Genomic DNA, 26,673 nt, shown 5'->3' with positions numbered 1-26,673 from the left:
ACCACTCTATCTCTTACCCTGATATTGAATTCTCTATACCTGACTGCTAATCTGCTTGTTCACTTATGAACATTAAATGCAATACCAATTTGTATTTCGTCATGCTGTAATGGTGATCGCCTTTACAAATAATGTAAGCCACATTGAGCCTGCAGATAGGTGGGAAAATGTGGGATACAAATGCAACAAATAAATAACCATGATTAACTTATACCCATCTTATACAAGCATTTCCTTCTTGATGTGGCTTTCACATGCAGGTTAGAATGAAGCAGTAAAAGTCGCATTGTAGCAGTGAAAGCTTCATCAAGGAGGTCACATTTGTATAAGACGGGCATAAGTTAGTCATGGTTACGCTCCTTAAGAAGCTGTAAGTGAAACAGTGGCGCTCTTTTGAGCAAACTGGCATGACTTCATTTTTTCAGATGTGTCCAATTCAGTTACAAATTGCTGTTCCCTCAGCTGTGTGGCCCTCTGGTGGAATATTATGACTCGGTGATAGCACAGCGTTTTTTTCTCCCCACATGTTAATAAGGCATTGATTACCTTGCTCCCAAAACAGGTTAAGGCACATGATAGACCAGAGTCTTTCAGACCTTTTTTTTTTTTTTTTTTGTTAACTGTGGACATCAAGATTCTGGCTTGGGTACTAGCAGACCAGCTGGCCGTTAACATTCCTTCCTTGATGGGAGAGCATCAAGTGGGCTTTGTCCAAGGGTGTCGGTCTATTTTGAATGTTTGGAAGGTTCTTTTTCTCCATAGTGCAGAGTCAGGTCTCTCAGGAGCCTTTCTTATTGGCACATGAGAAACTAGTATTTAGGTATGTATATCTATCCTGATTTATCACAATTATACTCCAATAACACAGACCCATTGCGGGTAACTACTCAGACGTTATTGCAGGGGTGGTGCACCTTACCAATCTCTCTTCTAGGCCACATTACTCTGTTTGATATGGTAGCTGTCCCCAAATGGGTTTATGTGCTTCAAACTGTCCCCCTCTTTTTGAAATATAAAGATGAACAGGTTCTCCAGCGACTCTTGTCCAATTATCTATGGCGGGGGAAACATGGCTATGTTAACGGCGTTGCGACTGATGCTCCCACAACCACAGAGGGAACTGAGCCTTTTGAATATTAGATTATTTTCAGTGTCTTGTTGTATGCACCATCTCAGGAATTGGTTTCAGAGCACACATTTCTTTTCTTGTACTAGCACAGAGATAAAGCTGTTTCACCCCCAACACTTTACCTATTGGCTGCAGGCTCCTGTGGAAAGAGGGTGAGCTCCTCTCCCATATTTTTGTGTCCCTGCATAATGCTTGGTGCTGGTTGTGTAGGTTTTTTGCCCTCTCTAATACGGTTTCCCTCTTGCTGCCCATCACCAGGAATGTGGTTTTCCTGTGGGAGGTACTTCACCTGCCTTCCGGTGGTGGCTGGCGGGTGAGATTGTATATCTTTATCATGTGCTCGAGGGGGAGTCTTTGGACATTTGATGATTTATGTGGGGAAAACGATGTACTTGCTACCGATCAGTTTGCATATGCTCAACTACACCATTATGTTAGATCTGTGCCCCAAGCATCTTTGTCTTCTGAAGTCTGGGAGCATTTGAACGTGATGTATGGTTTTGATTCACAATTGTCTATCCCCTTGAAATATTACCATGGTATTTGAGAAAATTTACGTGAATTTGATTATGTATCTTTAGCACAGAAATGGTCTGGGGAGCTGGCTGTTGATCTCCAGGCCTCCCAACTCAAAACCTGCCTCTTGAATGTATGTGCCATCACTGAAAGTGCCCTCCTTTGGGAGCTGCAATACAAGTTCTTATTACCTCTGCATATCTCTCCTCATCGAGCCTATTGTCCATGGTGTTCAGTGGTGGGGGCTCATTAGGGTCATATGTTCTGGACTTGCTCACATATTCAGGTTTTTTGGACTCAGATTATTGGACGTTTCTCAGATATGAAAAATTGGTTGGTCTCCCTTCGCTCAGCAACTCTTTGATGTATTTTGAATTTGAGGGCCTTTATAAAGCACTCGGTCTTGATAGCTAAGAAGCTGATTCTACAACACTGGCTGGTGGCGGAGACACCCACTGAGGCGCACTGGAGATCAACAATGATCCTACTTTGCTGTGTGGAACAGAAGGGAATATCTCACTTATCCTCTCCGAGGGGTGGTTCTTTTCTTTTTTTTTTTTTATTTGCAAGAAGTCTTTATTATCAGTGAACTTGAACAAAGTTTACATAATACAAGCAACAGGCAAGCACTTCTGCTTTACATATACAAGAAGTCTAATAGTACTGCCTATATTGTAACGAGTAACAGTATCAACTGGCCTACAAGTACATTACCAAACTTCAGTAATTTTTTAGAGTTTTTTTTTTAACAGAGTATAATAATTCCCCATCCAATCCCTGCCCCCTCCCACCCCCCACTCTCTCCCAAAAGACACGGCTAGCTATGACCATGCAGAACACTCTCTGAGCATATAGACCATAGTTACAGAACGTCAGGAGGAATATATTGCCATACTGATTGCCAAGTACCCAACTGGTGCTTGCGCTCAGCAATCAATCTCTCCATCTCTCTCACATACCTCAATTTATAGAGCCATTTTGTTATTGGGGGCACCCCCTCTCTCCGCCAATGGGAAGCCACTACCACCCTGGAAGGGGTGGTTCTTTTCTAAAGACCTGGGCACCATTTGGGAGACCCTGACATCTGTGGCACATAGCAGAATCTTGAATGTTTAACCTCTGTGGTTGTCAGTAGCACTACTACTACTACTTAGCATTTCTATTGCGCTACTAGATGTAGGCAGTGTTGTTGGGGGTTGGAGGGTTATAAGTAAAAGTTTGGCACTGCCAGATGGTTTTGTGTTTTTTTCACCGTCTGTATACAAATACTGTGTGTTAGTTTGTATGTATTTGCTTGTGGTGTTAATAAACAAGAGTATAAAAAAAAGAAATGTGATAGATGCCATAATAGGTAGCATGAACAGAATATCCCTAAAACATCAATATGATAACCACAATGTCAGCACAATACAAATGACACACCTTAAAAGGCGTGCAATTAGAACAATCAAATAACATAGATATGAAAAACAGATACAAATCAAGGGGCTGGTGGTTGGGAGGTGGGGCTACTGCTGGGCAGACTTATAAGATCTATGCCCTGAAAAAGACAGATACAAATCAAGGTAAGGTATACACAAAAAGTAGCACATATGAGTTATCTTGTTGGGCAGACTGGATGGACCATGCAGGTCTTTTTCTGCCATCTACTATGTTACTATGCTCATAATGCCAGTATGAAACAGTAAAACACCATAATAGGCAGCTGAGGAGGCAGGTGCAGTCGAGACATACAGATGGACAAGTTGGATAAGGGAAAGTCCTTGGGTTAAATAGATGGGTGGCTAAATTGAATTCAAATTATATTTACAGTTGAATAAGATGTGAGAAACTAGTCTTGATTACAGGGTTTGTGGCAAGCTAGTCCACATGTAGAATGAAGGAGAAGATTTCACTTGCATCCTGAAGTACATGTAGTCCTCAGTTAGGTATAGCCCCTCTGGGAGTAAATTCCAAAGTGTGGGGCTACTCCAGAGAAGGTTTGCTGGTAGGTATCACATCATACAATTTCTTTTGATGAGGGTACAGATAGTGATCCTCCTTGAGAGGACCTTAGAGGCCTCAAAGATGTGTAGAGGGCTAACTTATTCTTTAGGTACTCTGACCCATTTTGTCCGAGGACCTTGAAATCAAAGATAGTTTAAATTTGGCCTTGTAAGATATTGGTAGCCAGTGAAGTTTTTGCAGGAAGGGTGTGACGTAATGCTGTTTGCAGCTCTCAATCGTGTTGCAGCATTCTGGATTAATTCTGAGTGATACAAACCATTTTTGGTTTGACCGGTGTACAAGATGTTACAGTAGTCCGTCATGATGTTATCATAGCATGGACCACTTTGGTCAGAATCGTCTTTTTGATATATATAGAGAGAGAGAGAAGGAAAAAGATTTTAAATTTGTTTGAATTTACGGGATCAACGTAAGTGATAACATTTTGCCATATCCCAAGGTTCCTGACCTGTGATTTTACAGAGAGCATGAAGTCAGTTACTTGTCCACTTGCATTAAGAACCTACGAAATCTCTGTTTTACTTGGGTTCAGGCAGAGTTTGTTTTTTTTTCCCATTCCTGAGTTGCTGTTAGGCAGTCAATTTACTCAAAGTAGTGGGTAGATCTGGTTCAGTGGGTATGAGCAGCTGCATACATCAATGCAGATACAGAATTTAATGCCCGTCAACCAAAGCAGGTTAGCTAAAGGCTTAAGGTACATCTTAAATAAAATAGGTAGCAGTTCATTGTGAAGATGATGATGTGCTGTTCCTGATCAGAACTGGCGTCTCTTTGACAAAAATTATTTTATCAGTGCAAATATAAGCGAGATATATGATCCAGCAACATTAGTATTGAGATGGATCCTCTGTCACAGTTCTCTAAAGTCTTCAGTGTATTCTCTGGTAACCCTAATTATAAGAAATTACAATAATCTAACAAGTATAAACAAACATATAGCTAAAACTTGCAATACAGTTATAAAGTTGTCTGGAGAAGAGACATCTCTACTTTTGCCACAGGCCCACCCAGCAGCAAGGCATTCCAGTTTTGTAGCTAGTGGGTATCCCCAAGCCCTGACAGCTGAAGAAATCCAGTGCTGTCTGGAGTCAGGTAAAGTGTGGCAGTCAGTGGCAGCAGGCTGTGTCGCTGATGCAAGCATTGTAAACATGCTCTGTTCTTCTGTGAGAACTGAGCATGTTTGTGATGGCAACATCAGCAGGTCAACATGCTACTTCCGACTGCTACACTTAGCAGACTTGGGGATCCCCTTCAGCTAAGGTATTTTTGATTTACTTTTTTTTTTTTTTTTTTTTTTTAAATGGTGGGTGGGAAGAAGAAAAGGGAGACAGAGAAAATGAGATGCCTTGTGCCAATCTGTATTAAGCATTGTTCTTCCCCCAAAACTCATTTCTGACTATGCTATTGGTCTGGAGGGAAGTAACTCCTTAATAAACAAAGTATTTAAAAAGCAGTTTGCGCTACTATTTCTATCTGCAACTTCATAAATAAAGAAGACTCCAGTACCACTGTCAGTCTGTGAACCTGGGATACCACTGGAATTCGATACCCAATTCAACCACTTGCAGACATTCACCCCAATCAAAGATGTGCACCCAACTAAATTGGCTAATAAGCCTTAGTGCCAATAATTGAGTTCTATTCGGCAGTAATCGGCACCAATTTGAATTTGCACGTACATCTTGCTACGTGGTATTCTATAACAATGTGCACCCAAATCCTATCCATAGGACCCAAAAGTGGGTATGGCCATGGGAGATGCATGGGCGGATCAGGGGCATAACTAAAATTTGTGCACAGTGTTGTAGAATACCGGGGATGGGTGCAGGGAATTACACCTGGTTTCAGCAGGCGTAACTTCTGATGACAAAATCGGCTCTCACTGCTCTTTTATAATGGGTGCTCATTTCTAACTGCCCTTTATAGAATAGCATTGAGAACCAATCTTTTTTGCAGCCCAATTTTGGGCATCAATTACTGAATTTGGCCCTCAGAGACTTTGGTTCTACTTAGTACCATCATTTCAGGTTTTTTTTTAAATTATATGTTTATTAAGACAGTAACAGGTATATAAACAATCTTAACTTCAAAAATGTACAAGCAATACATGAACAATAAAACATACTACTTACATAGGGTCCCCCAGAGAGAACGTATTGTATATCTAGAAATGAGCTGCTCCCTATGCCTGGAATAGACTCCCTGAGCCAGTACGTCAGGCTCAGTCTCTGGCTGTCGTCAAGTCTAGGCTTAAAGCCCACCTCTTTGCTACTGCTTTTGACTCCTAACCATGACTCTCTTACTCAACACCCTCACTTATCACCCCTATTACCACTTACCACTGCAATTTCCCCACCCCTAGCTGTCTGTTCGTCTGTCCAATTTAGATTGTAAGCTCTGTTGAGCAGGGACTGTCTTTTCGTGTTAATTTGTACAACGCTGTGTAAGTCTAGTAGCGCTATAGAAATGTTTAATAGTAGTAGTATATCTAGAAATGAGCATCACAATATATTTAAGTAGGAGCAGCAACGTACAAACACATTGACTCCCAAACAGTAAATGAAATGCTAGGTACTTTGAAATACCTCATCCATTCCTCTGTGGATGTTAGCCATTTAGCTAGCAACCAGGGTGAAGGAATCTTCAAACATAGATGATATCTGAATAAAAAGCTGAATTTCATCAGCATTAATTCGATACGGCACTTTGAGTTCTGCCAGCAGTCTACATATAAATTAAATACGTCTGACGATAAGGCAGACCCTAGTCTGAGCCGCCCTAATGTCCAACAGAAATTTGCATCTTACTTTAAGGGGGCAATTTTCAAACAGTTTATTTAGATGCAAAGTCCTCAAATAGTTTGTACCCATGGACTTTGTACCCTAAACACGCCCTAAGAATGCTTTTTTTTTTTTTCAGTCTGTTTAAATGTGTATTCCAAATTGAACGGAGGCAGTTTTAGACAGCCAGTTTACCTAGTCAAATGGCCTTGAAAGTTATCTTCCTAGTGACCATGATGGTACTTTTATTGGTAACCACTTGAAAATCTTCCAGAAGCTATTATTAGGTCCACTCAAGATATGTGAACCTCTGCTGTATTCTGTTTTTCTTTGATTGCAGATACAAGTGTACAGCCTACAAACCAGTCAGTGTTTAATGACATTGGGCAACTCTGCTGGAGACTTCACATGCATAAACCTGAAGGACAGTCCTCCCAATATGCTGGTCACCGGCAATAAGGATAGGAGGTGTGTGCAAACAAGTGCAGTTATAATATTCTTTTTTTTTTCTATTTGTTGGTTTTCAAGGACATTATTTCAAAGTGTGCAGATCATGAGGAAGATTTAAAAATCAATCAGTACCTTCATTATCAATAGGTTGTTAATGGAGAGGTATGTCCCTTTGTCTCTGAAGAGTGTTATAGATGCCCCTGCGATTAAGAAAGGGAAAAGTTTGGGAGCAGATTTGCAACATTATTGTCCCATCTGTTAAGTACAAATGGCAATGAAATTGTCAGAGAAGGTGATGATAGAGCAATTTAGAGAAATTTTGGATAAAGTGCAGCCATTTCATCTCTCACAATCAGGATTTCGTACCAGCTACAACATGGAAACAGTGCTTATAGCTATAATGGATGATGTTAGAGTGAAGGCTGAACAAGAGTTGAATACGCAGTGGGTCTAGTTCAAGGGGTGGGCAACCTCAGTCCTCGAGGGCAGCAACCCAGTCAGGTTTTCAGGATTTTCCCAATGAAGATGAGTAAGATCTATTTGTATATAATGGAGGCAGTGCATGCAAATAAATCTCATGCATATTCATTGTGGAAATCTGAAAACCTGACTGGGTTGCAGCCCTCCGGGACTGAGGTTGCTACGTCATGCAAGGTCCCACGTTAGGAGTTACGGACCAAGAAAGAGATCTGGGTGTCGTAGTCGATAGTACACTGAAACCTGCTCAGTGTGCTGCTGCATTTAGGAAAGCGAATACAATGTTGGGTATTATTAGGAAAGGTATGGAAAACAGGTGTGAGGATGTTCTCCGAGGACAAGCAGGCTGCTTGTTCTCACGACTGGGTGACGTCCGCGGCAGCCCCCACCAACCGGAAAGAAGCTTCGCGGGACGGTCGGCACGCAGGGCACGCCCACCGCGCATGCGCGGCCGTCTTCCCGCCCGTGCGCGACCGCTCCCGCCAGTTCCTTTTTTTCCGCGACTGGAGAGAGTTGTGCTTCTGCCACTCTCTCTGTTTCAGCCGCCGGATTTTTCGACCGCGTTTACGCGGATCGTCGCTTCGCTCGGATTACCGTTCGGTTTTCCTTTTTTTCTTGTTTGTTAAAAAAAAAAAAAAAAAAGAAAATCTCTGCGCGTGTGGAGCACGCGCTCCCCTTTTCCCTCGCTTCCAGCGGGGACGCCACGTTGCGGTCTAGTGGTCGCTCGGTCGTTTATCTTTTCGTGGTGTGATTTTAGCCACCATTGACGACTTTGACTTCGCCGACGCGATTTTTCCGTCGATGTCCTCGAAGGTCCCGAGTGGATTTAAAAAGTGTGGTCGCTGCGGCCGGCCGATCTCGCAGACCGACACCCACGCTTGGTGCCTCCAGTGCCTCGGGCCGGAGCACAATCTCAAGTCGTGTGCTCTGTGTCTCGGTCTCCGGAAACGGACTCAGGTTGCGAGGCAAGTTCTGCGGGACCGTCTTTTTGGAACTTGCGCCGGCCCCTCGACGTCGACCTCGACGGCATCGGTATCGAAGGCCGGTTCTTCGGTACCGGTATCGATGCCCGAGACATCGGCACCGATGGCAGCGACCCCAGGAGAACAGGTCCCGTTGGCCCGCCGGTCCGCCGGTGAGAGTGGGGTTGAGAGGCCGCGTGGGCAGTCGGCCCCGGTCACTCCCTCAGCTCGTGAGCCACGGGACCGACCCCTGTCTGACCCGGTGCCTCGAGACCGAGGGGGATCGACCTCCTCCTCCTCCATGCCCTCCGGCGCCGGTGACGTGCATCGAAAAAAGGATAAGAAGCGTCGTCACCGGACGCCCTCGGTGCATCCCGAAGAGGAGTCGACGCCGAAGCGTCATCGTCGAGAGGAGAGGTCTCCGTCGGTTGTGGAGGTACCGACGCGTCGGGGTTCCGGCACCTCGGTGCCGTCTCCTGGCTCCCAGCAGCTTCCGGCACCGACACCCTTACCGGCCCCACCGCCTTTCCCGGCAGCGGGCCTGGACGAGTGCCTCAGAGCCATCCTTCCGGGGATCCTGGAAGGGCTGATGCGCCAGGCTGTGCCGGCGCTGGGGGTGCTTGCGCCCTCGGCGCCGATGACTGTGGCGCCGGCGAGCTCTAGCCCGGCGCCGGGGCTGTCGACACCGCCGCCGCTTGCGGTGCCGGTCTCGACTGCCACGCAGGTGGAGTCCCCGTCGACGTCGATGGAGGGAGCTCCGTCCCCGCCGGCGCGGGAGTCCACCGCTCGACGACACCGAGACCTCGGTGCCTCGACGTCGAGCCGGGCCCGGTACAGGACTCAGCTACATGAGCTAATGTCCGATACCGAGGATGAGGACTCGTGGGGGGAAGAGGAGGACCCTAGATATTTCTCCTCAGAGGAGTCTACGGGCCTTCCCTCGGACCCCACGCCTTCACCGGAGAGGAAGCTCTCACCTCCTGAGAGTCTCTCCTTTGCCTCCTTTGTGCGGGATATGTCTATCAGCATTCCCTTCCCCGTGGTCTCTGTGGAAGAGCCGAGGGCCGAGATGCTCGAGGTCCTCGACTATCCATCACCACCTAGAGAGTCCTCCACGGTGCCGCTGCACAATGTCCTGAAGGAGACGCTGCTCCGGAACTGGGTGCGACCATTAACTAACCCCACCATTCCCAAGAAAGCAGAGTCCCAGTACAGGATCCACTCTGACCCAGAGCTCATGCGGCCCCAATTGCCCCATGACTCAGCGGTCGTGGATTCTGCTCTCAAGAGGGCACGGAGTTCGAGGGATACCGCCTCGGCGCCCCCGGGGCGGGAGTCTCGCACTCTGGACTCGTTTGGGAGGAAGGCCTACCAATCCTCCATGCTCGTGACCCGCATCCAGTCATACCTGCTCTATATGAGCATTCACATGCGGACCTATGTGCAACAACTGGCGGACCTGGTCGAGAAGCTCCCGCCGGAGCAGTCCAGGCCTTATCAGGAGGTGGTCAGGCAGCTGAAGGCGTGCAGAAAGTTCCTGTCCAGGGGTATTTTTGACACCTGTGACGTGGCATCTCGTGCTGCGGCCCAAGGTATAGTGATGCGCAGGCTCTCATGGCTGCGTGCCTCTGACCTGGACAACCGCACCCAGCAGAGACTGGCTGACGTCCCTTGCCGGGGGGATAACATTTTTGGTGAGAAGGTCGAGCAGATGGTGGACCAACTGCATCAGCGGGAAACCGCTCTCGACAAGCTCTCCCACCGGGCGCCTTCAGCATCCACCTCAGCAGGTGGACGTTTTTTCCCGGGCCCGGCAGGCTGCACCCTATTCTTTTGCAAAGCGTAGGTACAACCAGCCGGCCCGAAGGCCTCGTCAGGCACAGGGACAGCCCCAGCGCGCTCGTTCCCGTCAACAGCGTGCGCCTAAGCAGCCCCCTGCGCCTCCACAGCAAAAGCCAGGGACGGGCTTTGACTGGATCCACGGGAACATAGCCGCCCTCAAAGTGTCCGTACCGGACGATCTGCCGGTCGGGGGGAGGTTAAAATTTTTTCACCAAAGGTGGCCTCTCATAACCTCCGACCAGTGGGTTCTCCAAATAGTGCGGTGCGGATATGCCCTGAATTTGGCCTCCCTGCCTCCAAATTGTCCTCCGGGAGCTCAATCCTTCAGCTCCCATCACAAGCAGGTACTTGCAGAGGAACTCTCCGCCCTTCTCAGCGCCAATGCGGTCGAGCCCGTACCACCCGGGCAGGAAGGGCAGGGATTCTATTCCAGGTACTTCCTTGTGGAAAAGAAAACAGGGGGGATGCGTCCCATCCTAGACCTGAGAGGCCTGAACAAATTCCTGGTCAAAGAAAAGTTCAGGATGCTTTCCTTGGGCACCCTTCTGCCAATGATTCAGAAAAACGATTGGCTATGTTCCCTGGATTTAAAGGATGCATATACTCACATCCCGATACTGCCAGCTCACAGACAGTATCTCAGATTCCGCCTGGGCGCACGGCACTTTCAGTATTGTGTGCTGCCCTTTGGGCTCGCCTCCGCCCCACGAGTGTTTACAAAGTGCCTCGTGGTGGTGGCGGCGTACCTACGCAGGCTGGGAGTGCACGTGTTCCCATATCTCGACGATTGGCTGGTCAAGAACACCTCGGAGGCAGGAGCCCTCCGGTCCATGCAGTGCACTATTCAACTTCTGGAGCTGCTGGGGTTTGTGATAAATTACCCAAAGTCCCATCTCCAGCCATCCCAGTCTCTGGAATTCATAGGAGCGCTGCTGAATACCCAGACGGCTCAGGCCTACCTTCCCGAAGCGCGGGCCACCAATCTCCTGGCCCTGGCTTCGCAGACCAGAGCGTCTCAGCAGGTCACAGCTCGGCAGATGTTGAGACTTCTGGGTCATATGGCCTCCACAGTTCATGTGACTCCCATGGCTCGTCTTCACATGAGATCTGCTCAATGGACCCTAGCTTCCCAGTGGTTCCAAGCCACCGGGAATCTAGAAGATGTCATCCGCCTCTCCACCAGTTGCCGCACTTCACTGCTCTGGTGGACCATCCGGACCAATTTGACCCTGGGACGTCCATTCCAAATTCCGCAGCCTTCGAAAGTGCTGACGACGGATGCATCTCGCCTGGGGTGGGGAGCTCACGTCGATGGGCTTCACACCCAGGGTCTGTGGTCCCTCCAGGAAAAGGATCTACAGATCAACCTCCTGGAGCTCCGAGCGATCTGGAACGCACTGAAGGCTTTCAGAGATCGGCTGTCCTACCAAATTATCCAAATTCGGACAGACAATCAGGTTGCAATGTATTACGTCAACAAGCAGGGGGGCACCGGATCTCGCCCCCTGTGTCAGGAAGCCGTCGGGATGTGGCGTTGGGCGTGCCGGTTCGGCATGCTCCTCCAAGCCACATACCTGGCAGGCGTAAACAACAGTCTGGCCGACAGACTGAGCAGAGTCATGCAAACCGCACGAGTGGTCGCTCCATTCCAGAGTGGTACGCAAGATCTTCCGAGAGTGGGGCACCCCCTCGGTGGATCTTTTCGCCTCTCAGACCAACCACAAGCTGCCTCTGTTCTGTTCCAGACTTCAGACACACGGCAGGCTAGCGTCAGATGCCTTTCTCCTTCATTGGGGGACCGGCCTCCTGTATGCTTATCCTCCCATACCTTTGGTGGGGAAGACCTTACTGAAGCTCAAGCAAGACCGCGGCACCATGATTCTGATAACGCCCTTTTGGCCCCGTCAGATCTGGTTCCCTCTTCTTCTGGAGTTGTCCTCAGAAGAACCGTGGAGATTGGAGTGTTTTCCGACTCTCATTTCGCAGAACGACGGAGCGTTGCTGCACCCCAACCTTCAATCCCTGGCTCTCACGGCCTGGATGTTGAGGGCGTAGACTTCGCTGCGTTGGGTCTGTCTGAGGGTGTCTCCCGGGTCTTGCTTGCCTCTAGGAAGGATTCCACTAAAAAGAGTTACTTTTTCAAGTGGAGGAGGTTTGTCGTTTGGTGTGAGAGCAAGGCCCTAGAACCTCGCTCTTGCCCTGCACAGAACCTGCTTGAATACCTTCTGCACTTATCAGAGTCTGGCCTCAAGACCAACTCAGTAAGGAATCACCTTAGTGCGATTAGTGCTTACCATTATCGTGTGGAAGGTAAAGCCATCTCTGGAGAGCCTTTAGTCGTTCGATTCATGAGAGGCTTGCTTTTGTCAAAGCCCCCTATCAAGCCTCCTACTGTGTCATGGGATCTCAACGTCGTCCTCACCCAGCTGATGAAACCTCCTTTTGAGCCACTGAATACCTGCCATCTGAAGTACTTGACCTGGAAGGTCATTTTCTTGGTGGCAGTTACTTCAGCTCGTAGGGTCAGTGAGCTTCAAGCCCTAGTAGCTCATGCTCCATATACCAAATTTCATCACAACAGAGTAGTGCTCCGCACCCACCCAAAGTTCCTGCCGAAGGTCGTGTCGGAGTTCCATCTTAACCAGTCAATTGTCTTGCCAACATTCTTCCCCAGGCCGCATACCCGCCCTGCTGAACGTCAGTTGCACACATTGGACTGCAAGAGAGCATTGGCCTTCTATCTGGAGCGGACACAGCCCAACAGACAGTCCGCCCAATTGTTTATTTCTTTCGACCCTAACAGGCTAGGGGTCGCTGTCGGGAAACGCACCATCTCCAATTGGCTAGCAGATTGCATTTCCTTCACTTACGCCCAGGCTGGGCTGACTCTTGAGGGTCATGTCACGGCTCATAGTGTCAGAGCCATGGCAGCGTCGGTGGCCCACTTGAAGTCAGCCACTATTGAAGAGATCTGCAAGGCTGCGACGTGGTCATCTGTCCACACATTCACATCTCATTACTGCCTCCAGCAGGATACCCGACGCGACAGTCGGTTCGGGCAGTCGGTGCTGCAGAATCTGTTTGGGGTGTAAATCCAACTCCACCCTCCAGGACCCGAATTTATTCTGGTCAGGCTGCACTCTCAGTTAGTTGTTCTTCGTAGGTCAATTTCTGTTGTACCCTCGCCGTTGCGAGGTTCAATTGACCTGGGTTATTGTTTTGAGTGAGCCTGAGAGCTAGGGATACCCCAGTCGTGAGAACAAGCAGCCTGCTTGTCCTCGGAGAAAGGGTATGATACATACCTGTAGCAGTTGTTCTCCGAGGACAGCAGGCTGATTGTTCTCACCTACCCTCCCTCCTCCCCTTTGGAGTTGTGTGTTTCATCTTTTGCTAGTCATTCAACTGGCGGGAGCGGTCGCGCACGGGCGGGAAGACGGCCGCGCATGCGCGGTGGGCGTGCCCTGCGTGCCGACCGTCCCGCGAAGCTTCTTTCCGGTTGGTGGGGGCTGCCGCGGACGTCACCCAGTCGTGAGAACAATCAGCCTGCTGTCCTCGGAGAACAACTGCTACAGGTATGTATCATACCCTTTATAATGCCGTTGTATCGCTCCATGGTGCGACCGCACCTTGAGTATTGTGTTCAATTCTGGTCGCCCCATCTCAAGAAAGATATAGTAATTTTCGCAAATCTCTGAAGACACATGTCTTCAACAAGGCCTACAAAGAGAACCCATAACCTCACAAAACTACCTATCCAAACCACCCAGTTATTAAAATCCACCTTCTATATTATCCTGCATTACACCTTCCTTCTCTCTTCCCTTACCTAATCTTTACATTACTAATTGTATCTGATATCCTGGAATGACTAAGTCATAACAAAACTCTGTAAGCCACATTGAGCCTGCAAATAGGTGGGAAAATGTGGGATACAATTGCAATAAAATAAAATAGTAGAATTGGAAAAGGTGCAGCGAAGGGCGACTAAAATGATAGCGGGGATGGGACGACTTCCCTATGAAGAAAGACTAAGGAGGCTAGAGCTTTTCAGCTTGGAGAAGAGAGGCCGGGGGGAGACATGATAGAGGTATATAAAATAATGAGTGGAGTGGAACAGGTGGATGTGAAGCGTCTGTTCACACTTTCCAAAAATACTAGGACTAAGGGGCATGCGATGAAACTACAGTGTAGTAAATTTAAAACAAATCGGAGGAAATGTTTCTTCACCCAACGCATAATTAAACTCTGGAATTTGTTACCAGAGAATGTGGTGATGGCGGTTAGCTTAGCAGAGTTTAAAAAGGGGTTGGACGGGTTCCTAAAGGACAAGTCCATAAACCACTACTAAATGGACTTGGGAAAAATCCACAATTCCAGGAATAACATGTATAGAATGTTTGAACATTTGGGAAGCTCGCCAGGTGCCCTTGGCCTGGATTGGCCGCTGTTGTGGACAGGATGCTGGGCTCAATGGACCCTTGGTCTTTTCCCAGTGTGGCATTACTTAGGTACCCCTGGTCTAGTTGAACTTGTCAGTGGCATTTGAAACCATCCCACATAAGCTTTTAGCACAGTTACATTATTTTGAGCTTGTAAAATGCAATTTTGCAATGGTTTACTTCTTTCTACAGGATCACTCACAGGCAGTTTGTTGACAAAATTACTTATTTTTATTTATTTATTAGGATTTATTTACCACCTTTTTGAAGGAATTCACTCAAGGCAGTGTACAGTATGAATAGATCAAACATGAGCAATAGACAATTACAGCAGTAAAAATATTCAAAAACAATACAAAGTATGGCATGGTATACTATTTACAATGAAGAAAAAGGGGGTCCACTCCTTCCACAATAACATAAGCAAAACAAACACAGGGTGGAAGAGAACCAAGTCCAAGTGACCAGCCCAAACACAGAAGTAAGAGCTCCAAACAGAGTTTATTGGGACCCTACACGGTCCGTGTTTCAGCAGAAAAAGCCTTCTTCAGGGGTCGATAAACGAGTCCTCTGATGTTTGAATCCCTGGTAGCCTTTAGATATCAGTAAGCGCTGTTTCTTATAATAAGGTCGGGCTTTTGGTTTTGTCTTCTCTGGCAGAATGCAATAGAACCAATTCCTTTGCCGGAGAGGAGTTGAAGGTTTTACTCCAGATACTTTCTCATATCAAAAAAGATTGGGGAGGGGGGGAAGTATGTGCAATCAATTTTTTACCTGTGAAATTTAAACAAATTTCTGCCGAAAGAAAATTTTTGCCTGCTTTCCTGTGATCCAGTTCACTGATTGGCTTTGCTCTGTAGGTCTGAAGGAGGCATATACTGACATACCTATTCTCTCTGCACACAGAAAGTTCCTGCGCTTCTGCTGTGTGGACTCTGCATTATCACTACAAAGTCTTGCCATTCAGCTTGGCTTTGGCCCCGCAAGTCTTCACAAAAAGTGCCTCATAGTGATAGCTGCAACACTCCACAGGTGGGGTATATATGTCTTCCCATACCTCGATGACTGGTTAATCAAGGCAGCTTCCCAGGAGTTGACACAGACCTGAATTTAATCTGCCATACAGCTCCTAGAACTCCTCGGTTTTGTGATAAGCTACCCGAAATCACATCTTCAACCAGTTCAGACCTTACTGTTCATTGGGGCTCTCCTGGACACAACTCGGGGTCAAACTTTCCTCCCTCAACCGAGAGCAGCCATCATAATGCATCTCTCCTCTCAAGTTTCCAGATCCATCCAGATATCTGCTCATCAGATGCTATAGATATCTATTCAGCCACATGGCTTCAACAGTCCATATAACACCATTGGCCCGTCTCCACTTCAGAATTTCTTAGTGTACCCTCTCCTCTCAGTGGTTTCAAGCCACAGGATTGCTCTCAGCCTGTATTCAAGTTACCCCATAGCTATGCCACTCTCTATAGTGGTGGATGGTTTCCCACAGTCTCACCTGGGGTTTTCCGTTTCAGCCCCTCCAACATCACAAAGTCCTCACCACTGATTCCTCCATGTTGGGGTGCTCACCTTGATGGTTTCCACTTAGGGTTCTTGGTCCCCACAGGAGAAACAGCATCATATCAATCTCCTGGAATTGCAAGCAGTCTGGATTGCCCTCAAAACTTTCCAAGACCACATCCACCAAACAGCAGCAAAGACTTCCCAAAATGTAATCTGAAAAAGCAAAATCACTTACCTGCAGCAGGTGTTCTCTGAGGGCAGCAGACATATATTCTCACTTCCCTCCTGCCTCCCCTTGGAGATGTCTTCTTAGCCTTAGTATTGTACTGCTGGTCCTGCACTCGAGTGTTGGGAGGTAGGCGTGCATGGTGGGGGCACTGCCTCAAAGTTTTAAAGTGACAGTGCACTATGGCAGTGCCTGCACTGGGCTCCATGAATGATATCGCCCACATGTTGATAATATATGCCTGCTGTTCTCGGAGAACTGCTACAGATAAGTAATTTTGCTTTTTTCGGAATATTTTTTGGGAAGTCTTTGCTGCCATTTGGTGGATGCAATTGGTATGCAGTCTGATGAGACTACTTTTCAGTGTTTTGTATTTTCTTCTTTTCTGACAAAAGTTTGGTTGGTGTAGCTGAGCTACTTTTCTGGTACTAAATAAAAACAACCCCTGGGTTAAAGCTTGGCTGATGAGAAATAAGTGGCTACATGCCAAATAATGCCAAGTGGGTATTTCAGAACAGTGCAGTGTTCTACAGGTAACAAAAAAATATATATATATTCCAGATGAACAGAATCTAGCTTCCATTTAGTTAATTAGCAGCTTTCTCTTTAAAGTGCCTGCAGGACCCTCAGAGTCCAGTTTTTGCCCCCTTTTGGCTAATTATCTGTGCAGTCTGATCCGGAGCCTCCAGAGAAACATGGTATGGCAAAAATCCAGTTCCTAATAGCTATTCCTTCCCTGTGCTGTGGATCAGGCTGCAGGTGCTGCTCTGGTTCTATGGTAGAATATCAGATTGTAAGGCGGGTACTTTCCACTGCCAAATCCCAGACCTCTGTCCCACCAGTAGAGCAGGTTGCAAAAATAATTTAATATTTTACATTTTTTTCAGCATAAGCAGACAGAATACTTTAATGCTGGTTGTTTTTTTTTTTTTTATTGTAAGAGTGAGCGAACAGTTTACATTTCGCATGTCCTCATTCAGAGGCAGAACTGGTGGCTTCATCAAATGTTACATTGAAAAACAAATTTCTAGATTGGCATTACAACAAAAACTTGTAGATCACTTTTCAGTATTATTCATCCATCTGTTAGAACAAACAAAAGCATCAACACACAATTCTGTTAACCTTTTGCTTCATATGGGGGGAAAAATGAAGATTTTGAACCTTATAAAAAGTATACCTGTGGCAGTTAATGCCGTTCAGTGCTTGGTAGTACAGTTATATATATTGTTTTCCCTTTCAAAAATAAAGAGACCATAGTAGATCAGCAGGCTTATTTTTGAAAAAAAAGGGTGCCCATCTTCCAACACAAATCGAGAGATGGTTGTCCTTCTCTCAGGGTCGCCCAAATCGGAATAATCGAAAGCCGATTTTGGGTGTCCTCAACTGCTTTCCGATGTGGGGATGACCAATGTTCACGGGGGCGTGTCGGCACCGTGGTGAAGGCGAGACTGGGGTGTGATTAAGAGATGGGCGTCCTCAACCGATAATTGAAAAAAGAAGGGCGTCCCTAACTTTACTTGGTCCATTTTTTCTTGCGACCAAGCCGTGAAAAGGTGCCCGAACTGACCAGATGACCACCGGAGGGAATCGGGGATGACCTCCCCTTACTCCCCCAGTGGTCACCAACCCCCTCCTACCCTTAAAAAAACCTTTTAAAATACTTTTTGCCAGCCTCTATGCCAGCCTCAAATGTCATACCCAGCTCCATGGCAGCAGTATGCAGGTCCCTGGAGCAGTTTTAGTGGGTGCAGTGCACTTCAGGCAGGCGGACCCAGGCCCATCCCCCCCCCCACCTTACACGTGGTGGTAAATGCGAGCCCTCCAAAACCCACCCGAAACCCACTGTACCCACATGTAGGTGCCCCCCTTCACCCCTTAGGGCTATGGTAATGGTGTACAGTTGTGGGTAGTGGGTTTTGGGGGGCTCAGCACCCAAGGTAAGGGAGCTATGCACCTGGGAGCAATTTGTGAAGTCCACTGCAGTGCCCCCTAGGGTGCCTGGTTGGTGTCCTGAAATGTGAGGGGGACCAGTGCACTATGAATTCTGTCTCCTCCCACAACCAAAGGGCTTGCATTTGGTCGTTTTTGAGATGGGTGTCCTCGGTTTCCATTATGGCTGAAAACCAAGGACAACCATCTCGAAGGTCGACCTAAATGTTGAGATTTGGGCGTCCCCGACCGTATTATCGAAACGAAAGATGGATGCCCATCTTGTTTCGATAATACAGGTTTCCCCGCCCCTTCGCGGGGACATCCTGCGAGGATGCCCTCATGAAAACTTGGGCGCCCCATTTATGCCCCTCCAGGTGACCTTAAGTAAAAATCAGATAAAAGATTGCAAATTAACATTGTCAACTAATGAGCAAGATGTAAATAGAAACAACAACCATAGTTTGAAATGTCTATATGTGAATGCCAGAAGCCTAAGAAATAAGATGGGGGAGTTAGAATATATTGCACTAAACGAAAAATTAGATATAATAGGCATCTCTGAAACCCAATGGAAGGAGCATAACCAGTGGGACACTGTCATAACAGGATACAAATTATATCATAATGATAGAGTGAATCGAATTGGTGGAGGGGTAGCTTTGTTTGTTAAGGAGGACCTTGAATCAAATAGACTGAAAATTCTGCAGGAAACAAAACACATCTTGGAATCCCTGTGGATTGAAATTCCATGTGTAAAATGTGGAAATTGGAATGTCATGAGAAAGGAGGTAGTGTCCTATTGTGGATTAAAAACTGGTTATTTATTTATTTATTGCATTTGTATACCACATTTTCCCACCTCTTTGCAGGCTCAATGTGGCTTACAATACATCATGAATAGTTAAAAGATAGAAAACAGAGAATAGGGTTAAGTGGTCAGTATTCTCAATTGAGAGGAGTAGATAGTGGGGTTCCCCAGGGGTCTTTGCTGGGACCGCTGCTTTCTAACGTATTTATAAATGATCTAGAGATGGGAGTAACTAGTGAGGTAATTAAATTTGCTGATGACACAAAGTTATTCAAAGTAATTAAATCGCAAGAGGATTGAGAAAAATCTAAATGGCAGATGACGTTTAATGTGAGCAAGTGCAAAGTGATGCATGTGGGAAACAGGAAACTGAATTATAGTTATGTAATACAAGATTCCACATTAGGAGTCTCGGACCAAGAAAGGGATCTAGACATCATCGTTGAAATGATATGTTGAAACCCTCTGCTCAGTGTGCGTTGGTCGCTAAGAAAGCAAATAGAATGTTAGGTATTATTAGGAAAGGAATGGAAAACATTATAATGCCTTTCTATCGCTCCATGATGTGACCGCACCTTGAATACTGTGTGCAATTCCGGTCACTGCGTCTCAAAAAAGATATAGTGGAATTAGAAAAGGTACAGAGAAGGGCGATGAAAATGATAAAGGGGATGGGACGACTTCCGTATGAGAAAAGGCTAAAACGTCTAGGGCTCTTCAGCTTGGAGAAAAGACGGAGATATGATACAGGTCTATAAAATAATGAATGGAATGTAACGGGTAGACGTGAATCGCTTATTTACTCTTTCCAAAAATACTAGGACTGGGGGGCATGCAATGAAGCTAGAAATTAGTAAATTTAAAACGAATCGGAGAAAATATTTCTTCACTCAATGTGTAATTAAACTCTGGAATTCGTTGCCAGAGAATATAGTAAAAGCAGTTAGCTTAGTGGGGTTTAAAAAGGTTTGAATGGTTTCCTAAAGGAAAAGTCCATAGACCATTATTGAAATGGACTTGGGGAAAGTCCACTTCTTATTTCTAGAATAAGCAGCACAAAATGTATTGTACTGTTTTGGGATCTGGCCAGGTACTTGTGACCTGGATTGGCCACTGTTAGGAACAGGATGCTGGGTTTGATGGACATTCGGTCTGTCCCAGTGTGGCGATACTTATGTAAATGCTGTTGTAATTTAAGAGAAAGGACAATTGGGTAATAATATGTCTAGACAATATTTTGAGAAAAGGTTAGTGTGTAGTTCTTTTTTTAAAGTTTAAACAAGAAGTCTTTATTGATGTATAACAATAGAGCACAGCGTATAGCATATAATTGCCTTTCATTATGAAACTACTACTACTACTTAACATTTCTATAACACTACTAGAAGTACACAGCACTGTACACTGAACATGTAACAGACAGTCCATGCTCGCAGAGCTTACAATTTAATCAAGACAAACAAACAGGACAAATAAAGGATTAGGGAATTACTTAAGGTGGGAATAGTAAAACAGACATGGACAAGTGAATAGGAATTAGGAATTAAAAGTAGCCTCAAAAAGATAGACTTTTAGCCTAGTTTTGAAGACGGCCAGAGCTGAGCTTGATGTGCTGACTCAGGAAGTCTATTCCAGGTGTACGGTGCAGCAACGTAAAAGGAACAGAGTCTGTATTTGGCAGTGGAAGAGAAGGGTATTGGTAAGAGAGGAGTGTAGGGAGAGAAGAATGGAGAGGCACTGAGGAGCTGCAGAATGAATGCACTTGTAAGTCAATAAGAGGAGTTTGAACTGTATACGGAAGCAGATAGGGAGCCAATGAAGCGGATCACTGGCTCAGTGATGGCTCTGCTAAAGAAGTTTCTTGTCTTCCAGGGAAGTCTTTTGTCAAAGTTCCCAGGTAGTGCCAAGTTGTCACTGATGATCTGCAGTTCTGTGTCTTTGATGCATTTTGGTGATAGGTGTCTGGTCTTTCATCAACTGGTGGATGAGATGCAAACGCAATCTCTTCACACAATTGGCTGACTCAGTTCCCAGCCACTTTCTCATCAGGTTCATCTCTTGCATTGGAGTGAACTTCATAATTGCTGTGGCATCCTTAAAAGATTTCCTTCCACCCTCTATACTTTTCGGGCAGTCATTGAACTCTTAAAGCTCCTTTTTGTGAGCTGTGTATGTTGCTAGATTTTCTCTCTCTCTCTGAAGTTTCTAGCACACTGACAGTAGGTTCCTTTGGCTGACTTTGTGCTGGGGTTGGTCTGATGTCAGGCATGCAGTGTGGCTGGTCAGGTGACTCTTGCTTAATCACAGGGGGTTTTGCTGGGCATAACTGCTGAACTTTTATCTGAGCCCAGTTCATGGACAGCACCACAGTCTGTGGTTGAAATGAAGTGTTTCTCATGGTTCATCCATCCAGTTTTGTGGCACAAACTGTAACATACTCAGTGAACACCAACCCACATTTTTGCTCTGCCCTTCGATACCCCCTGATATTTTAAATCCTTTTGTTTCTCTATATTTCTTATAGGGAAAATGAGCCACATCCGTTCAGTTGAATCTTTAGGACAGCCAGATCATATTCTGATGTTATAGAGTATTTTTAATATTCCCTGCCTTTGTTTGACGCTGAATAGTATTAAAACTGCTTTGTACTTGTCTAGTGCCTTGTCACTGGAAACTCCCTTTCTTGTGTAATATCATATAGAAAAAAAATACTTTTGTCATAATGTGCAAATTTATATGCCAAAAAAACAGAAAATTATGGCAAAATGAAATGTACGTGCATCTTTTTATTATTATTGCAGAGGGGCTTGAAGCTCACTCATTGGCAGACTAAGCATGTAACTTATACTGTATTGTTGTAGTGATCTTAATAATTAAGGTGAACTTTTTTCCCTATTCAGAGTGAGAGTTTACGACTTACGCAACAACAGCAAGCCTGTTTGTTCCTTCTATGCCCACCAGCTTGGTGTCTCAGCTATCTACATGGATGACTGGAAGGTAGTCAGCGGAGGAGAAGAAGGATTGGTCTCTGTATGGGATCAGCGAATGGGTACCAAGCTCTGGGAGATGCATGCTAGGTAATATTTGAAAATGTGTATTCGCAAGTACCATTAAACAGCATGCATGCCTCTGATATGAGGATGGAATGCAATGGTCTGAAATAACTAGCAACTAAAATTGGGGCTGACACGGGTAGTTCTTTCCCCTGTTAGAACTTCTTATTTCTCACCTTCTCCATCTTTCTTCCAGGGTCTTATCCATATTTATGTTCATCTTTCACTATCTCATTTCACATTTCTGTTTACCTCTTCTGTACATCTCTATTTCTTCTCTTAGCTCTTCAGTTTTCTCTCTTCTTGCTATTTTGTCCCTTTTCATCCACCATTACCTATGCTCCTTTTTCTGCTCCGTCGTCATGGCTTCTGTATCTCACGTCCTTCTAGCTATCGCGTGCAGCAGTACTGTTACATGCTATGTTTTGCTGAATTCTATTAGCTAGAGACTTCATTGGCTAAGTCGTAACATAGAAATATAGAAAAATGTAGGCAGATAAAGACCATATAGCCTATCCAGTCTGCCCATCCATGCCATGTCCTTCTCAGCAGCAGGCAGGAATTCAACATTCCCTTGTAAGCGTGCTTAGGATGCAATAAGAGATCCGTTTGTCATACTACTGTACTGGACCTCTGAGGTAGAGCTGGGATGCACCCTCTGGGTCCCATTCACTTTCATGAGGTAATCAGAATTCTTCAGTAGCTTGAGACTGCTCTGGGTCCCCTGGCTTGAGCCCTAGGTATCTCGGTTAATCTCAACTGCTGGCCTTCCAGGACAGGGTCCCCTATAGTCATTTCCTTTTCTCTGTTAAGACAGACTGGCTTTGGGCATTTGCTTTCCCACCTGCATGACTAGCCAGCCATCAGGAGACTGCTGGCTGGTGTGGGTCGATAGGCTCCCCCCCCCCCCCCCCAATCCTTTCACCTGGTCTTCTCTGAGGGAAGGATGAGGAAATACCCTTCGCCACTGGAGACAGGGCCTTTTAATACTTCTTTCCAAAACACTTGAGATGCCCCCAACTCTTGATAGACTGACAGGCCCAACTTCGTTGCTTTCACACTGCAGGATAAATGTTAGACTTGGAGTAGGGACTTCAGAGTCTCCCTCATTGTGACAGATAGGGGGAGATTTGGGTGTTCTACAACACAAAACATTCCATATCTATGTATACAGCCAAATTAAGATAAATACAACATGAAGTTAATATGTAAAGGGCTCATCAATGGACACGATGAGCACCTTTAGCAATCTTGCTTTTCATCCCACCAGATCTAGATATCACCAGTTATGCATGCTAAGCAAAAAGCAGCAGAGCAAGAGCCTAGGTACTGATAAAGGACTGAAGCCAAGCCCTAAAGTAGAGGTAGGAAGCACTTTCCTCCCAGGTGAAGGAGCAACGTAAGTTACTGCCTGTGGTTGTTTTCAATTTGTTCAGGCAAAACAGATTAAGACAAAAGTCAAGTTTTCAATTTGGTCCTAGGGGGAAGGATAGTAGGGGTATGTGAAACAAGTAAACAGTAAAACAATATTGTAATAAGTTATGTGAATATCTGAAATACAATCTGAAAGACACAGGAAGAGGAAATGAATGGACTGAGATAGAGATGAGAGAAAAAGAGAAAAGAGATCTGATCTTTGAGAGAGGGGAAGGGGCCGCCTGCCTGATGTTAGAAAGGTGAGAAACATACCAGTTGTGGAGTGTGAAGGGGTATAGAGATACTGGTCCCCCCACCTTAATCACACTCCCTCAAAGAAGTGGAGGAGTAGCCTAATGTTTAGTGCAGCGGGCTTTGATCCTGGTAAGTTGGGTTCCATTCCCACTGCAACTCCTTGTGACCCTGGACAAGTTACTTAACCCTCCATTGCCCCAGGTACAAAAAACTTAGATTGTGAGCCCCCCTAGGGACAGAGAAAGTACCTGTATATAATGAGTACAGCGCTGCATATGTCTAGTAGTGCTATAGAAATGAGTAGTAGGTCACATTAAGATGCCTAGGCCTGGGGGGTGGCCCTGCCTAGAAGGTGTAATTCAGCCAGGTGAATTGAAAGCAGTGCTGGAGAGAGGGAAAAACAGAGCAGGATGAAGCAGACCTCCAGAATGCTCTCACCAGAAGTATTTGAAGCACCAGAGTAGTTGTGATGTAGGAAGAGTATTTTGTATCTTGCTAGAGCTGTGAGGAAAACAGGCTTCTGTTTTTCATTTCTTTCAAGTAAAGGTTTTTGCACACCTTAAAACTCTTGATCTGGCTATGTTCAAAGGCTCCCTGTCCTATACTCACTCTTACCACAGGGAGTTTAGACACATGGAGGGTAACTTTGTAAGGGGTACCTGTGAAAACTCTTTGAAGCCTATAATAAAGAAAAGTGGCTACTTGCTTTCCTTTATCTAAAATTTCGTGAATATGTATTCCAGCTATAGAGATAATGTAAATGCTAGTGCCTAGATTGCAAAACACCACACCCAGATTATTAAGATTTGATAATCTACACATGCAAGTATGCACCCACCCACAGAACTCATTCTCAGGCAGAAATTGTTCATCTATACATGTACACCCCTAAATGATTAGAATACTGACATTTATGCATGTTGTAGGCAGCTCCTTATAGAATGTCCCCCTTAGAGCCTAGACCTAAAGCTCTGTATTAAAAACCTTTGCACATGGCATGATTGAAATAATTATTCCAGCTCCTGTACTGTTTGTATGAAAGTTTCTGTTCTTTTTTTTGTCCACTAGATGGTGTTAAAATCAGGGTCAGTATTTTGAACCATACACAAAATAAATGAAACTGCCTTTCTTAGGTTTACAAAAACAAAAGTAGAAGATCACATCATACTTCTGGTGGATAAAAACATAGATTTGCTTTGTTTTATGATCTGTTAATGCCATGCTAAATAAGTAAATAATTGATGTAGTTACATGAGCTTGTAAATGAGAATTTCTCAGAAACATTATCAGGGGCATAATCGAAAGAGAAGGGCGCCCATCTTACGACACAAATCGAGAGAAGGGCATCCTTCTCTCAGGGTCGCCCAAATCGGCATAATTGAAAGCCGATTTTGGGCGTCCTCAACTGCTTTCCATCGCGGGGACGACCAAAGTTCACTGGGGCGTGTCGGCAGCATAGCAAAGGTGGGACGGGGGCGTGGTTAAGAGATGGGCGTTTTCGGCTGATAATGGAAAAAAGAAGGGCGTCCCTCCCTGATGAGCATTTGGCTGACTTTACTTGGTCCCTTTTTTTTCCACGACCAAGCCTCGAAAAGGTGCCCGAACTGACCAGATGACCACCGGAGGGAATCTGGGATGACCTCCCCTTACTCCCCCAGTGGTCACCAACCCCCTCCCACCCAAAAAAAAATAAATTAAAATTCATTTTATGCCGGCCTCTATGCCAGCCTCAAATGTTATATCCAGCTCCATCACAGCAGTATGCAGGTCCCTGGAGCAGTTTTTAGTGGGTGCAGTGCACTTCAGGCAGGCGGGCCCAGGCCCATTCCCCCCCCCCCCCCCCCCACCTGTTACACTTGTGGTGGTCAATGTGAGCCCTCCAAAACCCACCCGAAACCCACTGTACCCACATGTAGGTGCCCCCCTTCATCCCTAAGGGCAATGGTAGTGGTGTACAGTTGTGGGTAGTGGGTTTTGGGGGGCTCAGCACCCAAGGTAAGGGAGCTGTGCACCTGGGAGCAATTTGTGAAGTCCACTGCAGTGCCCCCTAGGGTGCCCGTTTGGTGTCCTGTCATGTGAGGGGGACCAGTGCACTACGAATGCTGGCTCCTTCCAAGACCAAATGCCTTGGATTTGGTTGTTTTTGAGATGGGCATCCTCGGTTTCCATTATCGGCGAAAACCGAGGTCGCCCATCTCTAAGGTCGCCCATCTCAACATTTAGGTCGACCTAAATGTTGAGATTTGGGTGTTCCCGACCGTATTATCGAAATGAAAGATGGACGCCCATCTTGTTTCGATAATATGGGATGCCCCGCCCATTCGCAGGGACGTCCTCAGAGAAGGGCATCTTTAGAGATGGTCGTCCCCGTTCAATTATGCCCCTTGACATGGTTTAGACTATTTTGGACTTTCTACCTTGTGCTCTAGTTTAATGGTTAGTGCATGGATCTGTCAATCAGGAAAGCCCAGATCAAATCCAGCTGTTGCTCCTTGTGGTTTTGGGCAAGTCACTTAACCCTCCATTGCCTGAATTATAAAATTAGATTTCAAGCTCTTTATGGACAGGGAAATACCTGAATGTAATTCACCTTGAGCTGTTATTGGAAAAAGTTGAGAGCTAAATCTGAAATAAACTAAATAAATAAGTCTTCTGTTATCTTTTCTTTCCCCACTTATAAATAATACAAAACAGTTGAAAAGCACTGCAATTTTTAAGGAAGCATGTGACCAGCTACACACAATGCACTGTGGGCCAGATTCTGTATATGACATCGAAAGTTAGGCACAGGAAGATCTGTGTGAAGCCCATTTTCTATAAAGGGCACCTGACTTTTGTAGAACAGTAGCATAGCGCTCTG

General features: G+C 45.8%; 1 protein-coding gene across 1 annotated transcript in view; it reads left to right on the top strand.

Annotated features, from left to right (window-relative positions):
* The window catches only part of FBXW8 (F-box and WD repeat domain containing 8), a 331,216-nt gene that overhangs the window by 280,978 nt on the left and 23,565 nt on the right, over positions 1-26,673 (top strand). Inside the window, exons 8-9 of the mRNA XM_030219095.1 lie at positions 6,773-6,900; positions 21,990-22,166. Coding sequence (XP_030074955.1) covers positions 6,773-6,900; positions 21,990-22,166 — 305 coding nt within the window. The remainder of the gene's footprint in view (positions 1-6,772; positions 6,901-21,989; positions 22,167-26,673) is intronic.

The sequence above is a fragment of the Microcaecilia unicolor genome, chromosome 11 (assembly GCF_901765095.1).
Source record: "Microcaecilia unicolor chromosome 11, aMicUni1.1, whole genome shotgun sequence".
NCBI lineage: Eukaryota > Metazoa > Chordata > Amphibia > Gymnophiona > Siphonopidae > Microcaecilia > Microcaecilia unicolor.
This window is presented reverse-complemented; position numbering and strand designations above follow the sequence as displayed.